At 45.0% G+C, this 7,558-nt stretch overlaps 1 protein-coding gene across 1 annotated transcript; it reads right to left on the bottom strand.

The window, feature by feature from the left end:
- Window positions 1-1,541: 1,541 nt before the first annotated feature.
- Window positions 1,542-2,881, bottom strand: LOC147976955 (uncharacterized). Its single transcript, XM_087519876.1, has one exon. It carries the CDS (start codon window positions 2,693-2,695, stop codon window positions 1,718-1,720), a length of 978 nt encoding a protein of 325 aa, XP_087376002.1. The 5' UTR covers window positions 2,696-2,881; the 3' UTR covers window positions 1,542-1,717.
- Window positions 2,882-7,558: the final 4,677 nt, after the last annotated feature.

The raw sequence follows: 7,558 nt of genomic DNA, 5'->3' as shown, positions 1-7,558 counted from the left end.
GTCATTGGATTTACAAGACCAACGATTATGATTGATGTTCTTAATCCTACTGATTGATGTTCTTAATCCTACTTAAGACTCAGCGCCGGGCCCATAGTTGTGCAAAACGTGCGGCCCGCACAGGGCCCATAAAATTTTGGGGCCTCAAGTTCTTTTATAGGCCTATGATATGTTACCTGTTCCTGGGCGCTGGGCCGCACGCATGGCTCTGGGCCGCTAGCGCGTGCGCGTGTGTCGAGCCTCGAGGCGTCGAGCGTCGGATCGATCAGCCGCTGCAGCACTGCCGTCAATAAAATTGTCTTAAAAAAAACTACCGCCAATAAAAAAAAGCCGCTGCAGCACTGCTTCCCCCTTCTCAAAAAAAGCATTGCTTCCCGTAAAAAAGAAAACCCTTGCAGCGCTACTTGATAGGAATTGGGAATCGGAGATCGTGAACCCTAAAGGAAAGGAAACTGAATCATCGGATCGATCGACGGATCGCAAACAAGCAAAAGCACTCTATAGGCTACGGCCTACAGGAAACATGATCATCCATCGTCGGATCAATCGGCCTCGGTGACAGTTCTGATGAGTTACGACGCTGGTCGATTGGATCATTGGAAACTGGATCGTCGAATCGATCCGCGACAGTTCCAGACTCTAGAACGCCGACGAGGGGCGGCAGGGCGACAGTTCCAGACTCCAGAACACTGGAGACGGGCGGCATGGCGACAGTTCCTCTGATCCTCTCCCCAAAACAGGTAGCTTCCCATTGGAAAGTCCTTCTTTCTGATTAACTTTGACTCCTACTCCTAATTTCTAATTAGAGACCAGGTGAGTTAAATGGTTCGTCTAATTGCCTAACATTCACGCGTAACATCCAATTGGTATCTGCTGTGGTATCAGTTTAATTTGTTTTATTCATGTTTTGTATCTTGTGTTTCTATAATACTGATTTTAGTCATCACGAGGAAACATCGGTCTGATAAGATATTATATCATATACATTATAATTGCTTTTTTAGGGTTATATACATTATAATTGCTCGTTATTTTTTTAGTAAAATAGGGCCTCATTTTTTAGTTTCGCACAAGGTCCTAGATTTTGCGGGCCCGGCCCTGTTAAGACTCATACACTATATAGTAGTATAAATAGGTAGGTAGTGCATGTACCCAAAAGTCAAAAGAAGAAAAAAAAAGGACAATAGAAGAAACCCAAAAGGAAAGAAGAAAAAAAAACGTGATGTGTACGTGGCCACGTTTAGGCTAGCAATTTTTCTTTTCTTTTTTGAGGATCATTTAGGCTAACTAGCTCAGCGCACGCATTTGGGCCAACTTCAGCTAACGCACGCACGCACTCGCTGCAAAACGCACGCGCGGGCCGCTCGTCTCTCTCTCGTGTGTATTGCTTGCGCATCCACCAAAATCGATCAGCAACCGATCCGACCTATCGATCCACCGGAACGTTCGAGCTACTCCCTCCGTCCAGAACGTTTCACGCAAGTAGCATCGGCACAGTAATTGGGTCTGTCAACACTTGAAATTAATCCCCTAAAAAAACACGTTGTATATGAACCCGTCAAATCTTTACGAGTAGTACAAAATTACAAGCCAAGCATGACTCAAATCCAACGAGCTAAATTACATAAAATGATCCAGATAGACAAACTAATTCTCTCTAAACAACACGAAATAGATGGACAAGCTTGTATAAGATCCTCAAATCCAACGTTTTGCTCTAGTCCATGGCGGCACCAGAGACCCGAGTCATCGTCTGGCCGCACCAGGAGCACTCGCTGCCCGGCACCGGGACGCCGGTCGGCTTAGTGACCCCGCCTTCCCAATCGCAGGACAGACAGATGATCCGTGCGTCCTCGCGGGGTCCACAAGACCCGCCGCCTTTGTTGCCGGTGGCGGGGTTGCGCGTTTCAGCGGCGCCATCGTCGTCCTTGTGGCCAGCGGCCGGGGTGTACGTTTCAGCGGTGTCGTCCTGCCCGTGGTAGTTGTAGTAGTGGCTCGAGTAGTCGTAGTAGTCGTCGTGGTAGTCGTAGTCGTAGTCGTCGTCGAGTCCGGCGGCTGAGGCGTAGGCGGGGGTGTTGCGCCAGTGATCCGCGGTGTGCTTGGCGGCGGCGTCGTTGCTGGGCCGGTGGTTGCCGGCGGTGGCCGTGGTAGGCTTCTTGGTGGTGGCCGGGGACGGTGCGTACTTGGTGGCGGCCTCGGCGTACGTGTCGCGCACGCCTGCTGGTGTGGCATAGCTGCGCCGGTGGTACTGCCCGGCCGGTGTAGAGGCTGCGGTGGCACTGCCCGGCCGGTGGCGGCTGGCGGTGGCGGAGAGGGTGTCGCAGGCCTGGCGGAGCAGCTTGAACGCGCCTTCCGCGGCGGCGGAGGGGTTCTTGTCGGGGTGGACGAGGAGGGACATCCGCCGGAACTGCCTCCTGATAACATCATGCTCGCTCAGGCCGGCGTCGAGCGGCTCCCGAGCACGCCCGAGGCCGAGGACGGCGCGCCAGTCGGGGCGGCCGCCTCGGTTGGCGGCCGCGGCGTGGACGGCGTAGGCGGCGAGGGCGCTCGCGACGCCGGGCAGCGCGGGGGAGAGCGTCTGGGCCCTCTGCGCCATGCGGTGCGCCGCACGTACGTCGCCGGCGCGGAAGAGCGCCTCCGCGCGCCGGCAGGCCTCCGCGGCCTCCTCCTGCGTCGACTCCGGCTGTGGCGCCATGTGTGGGAGCGAGGACGACTGGGGAGCGCGCTCTGGCGTCTGAGTGGAGGAGCCGATCACGAGGACGTGGAGTCGATGGGGACGTCGGGGGGTGAGCTGATGTTGATATAGGATGGCGTCCGTGGGCGAGTCGGAGATAATAAGGTGGAGTGGGGCCTGCGACTGCCAACCGGACACGGACACGAGTCCAACGAGTCCTCCTGCTACCTGGCTTTCCAGCTGCGGTCCGGATCCTCTGCCTCCTCAAGTCTTCAATGACCAAACTTAACTTACTCCGCTAAGTTTCTCCGGAATCGTGGCGACTACGACTCCTAATCGGACACGAGTCAAGCAAGTCCTCCTGCAGCTGGTTTTCCAGCTGCGGCTCTGGACTCCTCTTGTAGGTCTTTTAGAGAGAACTTACATATTTTTCGAAAAAAACACTAAGAGCCTATTCGGAAGCTCTCCAGACTCTCAACTCCGCTCTGGCGAGGAGCTAGGTTCGAGCTGCTCCGCGCGATTGTGCTGGCGCTCCCTCCGCTCCGGAAACTGCAGCTGGGAATCCGAACAGGGTCTAAATATCTTTTGTCAATTTTTTAAGCATAACAAATCTGATGTTTTTCATGACAGATGGAAAAATTATTTTGCAAGCACGGCAATTTTTTGAAAACAAATGACCTACGGCGGATTTTTCATGCTGGCCAACGAAGTTGCCATCCTCGAAGAATATAATTGGCCATGAAAAACATTTGATTTGCTATGGTTAAAAATTCGACGTCGGATTTCTAGAGGGGTCTTTTTTTATTGAGAACTCTATCACATTTGGTTGGGCGCCCTATGTCTCGCTCGTAGTGAAGCCTCGTGTCAAGCCGAGCGCTAGATGGCCGACCCAGACGTGTGGGAGGCCACAACCTTTTTTTCATGTTCTTTGTTTTTTTTCTTTTTCCACTTTCTTTCATACGTTCAAATATTCTAAATAAATATATTACGAAAAACATTTGAATAAGATGTTAACTAATCATTTGAAAAAGGAAAACGATCGCTATCAAATGGCGCATTTTCTCTCGCCCATCGGCCGTCTTGAACGTATGAGACATATCGTGGCCTTTCATCACTTTCCCCATTCTATCCTTCCTGAAATGGATGGGTCTAGCATCTTCACCCTCGTTCTACCCCCCCCCCCCTCCCCCTCTGACGCCCAAGCAGATCCTCTCTCCATTCTCCTCCCCAAACGCTGCAACTACTTACTGCTACAAGACCAGGGCAACGGTGCGGAGTTGCAAGGATGGACATGCTTGTCGTGCACTGGTTTTGCAACAAGGGTCGTGTTCATCATCTTTTACTGTAAAAAAAAGTTCTACAATATCATCCATGTTACAAAAGTCCTTCCTCAACATCATCCATGTTGCAAAAAAATAAAGACAAAAAAAAATTGCAACACAACTTTTGTTCGCTCATACCACGCGTGTCCCACGTGACATGTGCCGCTAACTCCTCATGACTCCCCTCAATTTTTACATCACCAATGGTGTACAAGTTTCTCCCGTAACATTAGCAAAGTTGCAAAAAAGTGAAGATGGGTTTTTTCTTTGCAACAATCCTCTGTTGTAAAAAAGTCCAGCAATTAGACCTTGATTGCAAAAAAGTTCCGCAACACAAAACGTGCTTCAGAAAAGGAAATAACGGTTCAGAAGATTCACAACAAGCATACTGAGGGTATTCAACAACATCACTCTTGTTGCAAAGGGTGGCTGCTTATGTGGTTATTAGTGTGTCCATCCAATGGTCATCGAGGCAACGGATCTTTATCATTATCCTCCGGCTCACGTGTAGCATCCTCCGTTGAAAAATGTTGATTGTGTATAGACAAACAATGTTTCTCATGTATAAGAAAAAATTATACAAAATATATACAATGTGTTTGAAAAAGTTGAAGTTCTGCATAAAAATTACAATCCAAGCATTTGGAAAAAAATATTTTAAAAATGTTAATCAAGCATTTCAAAAAATATTAAATGTGTATAGAAAAAATGTTGATCATGTATTAAAAAAATGTTAAAATTATATTTGAAAATGTTAAAATTTTATGGAAAAAAATGTTGACTACGTATTCAAAAAGAAATGTTAATCTTGTATTTCAGAATTTTTAATCAACCATTAGAATTTTTTTAAATGTGTATAGAAAAATGTTGACCATATATTAAAAAATATTGATCTTTTATTTGAAAATTTTTAATCAAGCATTGAAAAAAATTAAATGTGTATAGAAAATTTGTGAACGTAAAATAAAAATTGTTAATTTTGTATTTGAAAACTTTTAAGCAAGAATTTGAAAAAAATTAATGTGTATATAAAATGTATTCAAAAATGTTAATCTTCTATTTGAAATTTTTAAATATTTTTTACAAAAATGTATTAGATATATACCACAAAATTTTATGGAAAAACTGTTATACTAAGAGAAATCAATGAAAAATGAGAAAGAAACAAGAAACCCAAAGAAAAAAACAAGTGAAAACCTAGAAAGAAACAAATATAACCGTAAAAAAGAAAAAGAAAAGTAAATAAAAAACCCCAGTCGAAATGGAGAAAGAAATGATGAAAACCGGTGAAAAAACAAAAAAAACAGAAAACCGGTGGAATAACATACTCTTTTCCCACAAATTGGTCGCGCCCTACTTTTACAACAAACCCAGAAGTGACTCAGTGACTTGCAGCGCTGCGCAGTATCCAGGAGACCTAGGATAGATCCCGAGGTTCCCCCTTTTTCTTCTCTATTTCTTTTAGTTGTGCTCAAATGGGCCGTACCGTTACTAGACGCTTCAGGCAAGAGCTCCTTCAGTGTTGCAACAAGTGAAGTATAGCTCTAGTGCATTTGGTTAGTCTGAATCATCGAGGACTTCTAGCCAACCCACTTTTTTCTGTTCTAAACCTAACTTATTTCACCAGGCCAGCAGTGCTTTATTTCTTACACAATTTTTATTTTTCTTCTTAAAAGGGAAACTCTCACATCGACTGATGCATGTAGCCATCTTCACAAAATCTCAAATCCTACGTTAAAGAGACATCGTAGGGCCAAACAACACGGAAAAAGGAACACATCTTGCAAAAAAAAGATATCTTTTTTGACAATCTTGGAAATTTATTCATTTCACTAATTTAATACGATTCACTTAATTATAAGAAATATTCATGTGTTCCAAAAAGAAAGGTTTCACATACATCTAAATAAATGTTCATATATTTGAAATGTTATTATATGTGAAAATAAATATTCCTGTGGAAATGAATTTTTTATTTACATATAAAAAATGAAATATATTTTCAGATATTTTTAGAGAAAATTTTATACATAAAAAGAAATATTCATGTATTATGTTTTGAGAAAATATTCATGTGTCAATATAAATGGTTGTGTATCTCGTAAAAAATATTCACAAATTTTAACCAAAATCCATGAAAAAGAATAAAAAACCTCAAGTTAGAGTAAGAAGTTATTAAAAAAAGGAAATGCTGAAGTAAAAAAGGAAGGTCAATAGGTACTGGGCCGAGGTTTGTCCGTGGAGACCCGTCCCATGTGCGCCAGCCCAGCACCTTCTTTTTTTCAGTGGTTCCTTTTGTGAAATGTCGGGATTTCTGCATTCGATAAGAAGAAGAAAATTGGTCAATCGATTAGGAAAAAAAATCAAATTGACTAGTAGATTATGGAAAACCGGGTGAAAACCACCATAACCACTGAACGGCACACACAAGATACCCAACGCACACCATTTCCAAGAGGGGCTCGCCAAGATAACACGCAGACACAAGCGCCATCGTTGTCACTCCTCCCCTAGAGGCGTCATCGCCATTACTAAACCCCGAGCAAACACTCCAATCTCGATGTAGGTGACTATAGAGGCCATGGGGAGTTGTATGAAAATCCGTGCTAAAATTCAGCCAGCTGCGACCAAACGGTGTGGCTCCGACTCTGACAAAGAATTAAGAAGGACAAAATCAGGCGCGGCTGATGCCACAAAATATCACCGAACGGACCACTTGCAATTCGTGGCATCTATGTACCGATGAGCAGAGTTATTCTTACACACAAGAAAAAAAGGAGTGTAGATTCGTAATTATTGATCCATCACTTAGATCTTACAACTTCCCGTCTCTCCATGGTAACACAACACAGCACACGAGTTATTCTTCTCCTTTTTTCGCAACTACTCCCTCCGTTCCTAAATACTTGTCTTTCTAGGCATTTCAACAAATGACTACATACGGAGCAAAATGAATGAATCTACACTCTAAAATATGTCTACATACATCCGTATGTAGTAGTCATTTGAAATGTCTAGAAAGACAAATATTTAAGAACGGAGGGAGTACTTTATTCTTCTCAAAATCACGCCCGTACTGCATGGCTGCACGCCCTACTGCATGGCGCATGAGATTAGGTGGATTTGGGCGGGATAACCGGCACCCTCATGCGCACCGGCGGCAGGCTGTTCACGGAAATGGATTTTTCCTCACCTTCTCCTGATATATTATATCATACCAAACAAACAAGATGAGTGCAACTAGTAGTTCTTTTCCAATTCGCAGCGCATGAAACTGGATGATTAGTAAGTCGAAGCCGTTACCGATCCTGGCGTGGCGATGAGTAGTGGTTGCTGATGCTCCATCCATGGCGTTCACGTTCTTCGCCTGGCCAGCAGCAGTGCGGCGGAGTGGAAACCGGTGGACGGCCGCTGACCAGCTCGGCGCGGCCAAGCTCGCCGCCTGCGAGCAGTACAAGGAGCACCAGAGCTGCCAATGCTTTGGATGCCATCGTTTTTCTTTCTTAGTTTCTTTGCTGCGGTGTGTGTGTTCCCCTCATCGATGCTTTGGCTCCCTACAAAT

Source organism: Triticum urartu, chromosome 4A (assembly GCF_056163025.1).
Source record: "Triticum urartu cultivar PI428250 chromosome 4A, HENAU_Tu73, whole genome shotgun sequence".
Lineage (NCBI taxonomy): Eukaryota > Viridiplantae > Streptophyta > Magnoliopsida > Poales > Poaceae > Triticum > Triticum urartu.
Note: the sequence above shows the minus strand (reverse complement) of the source record. Positions and strands in the feature narration are given on the sequence as shown.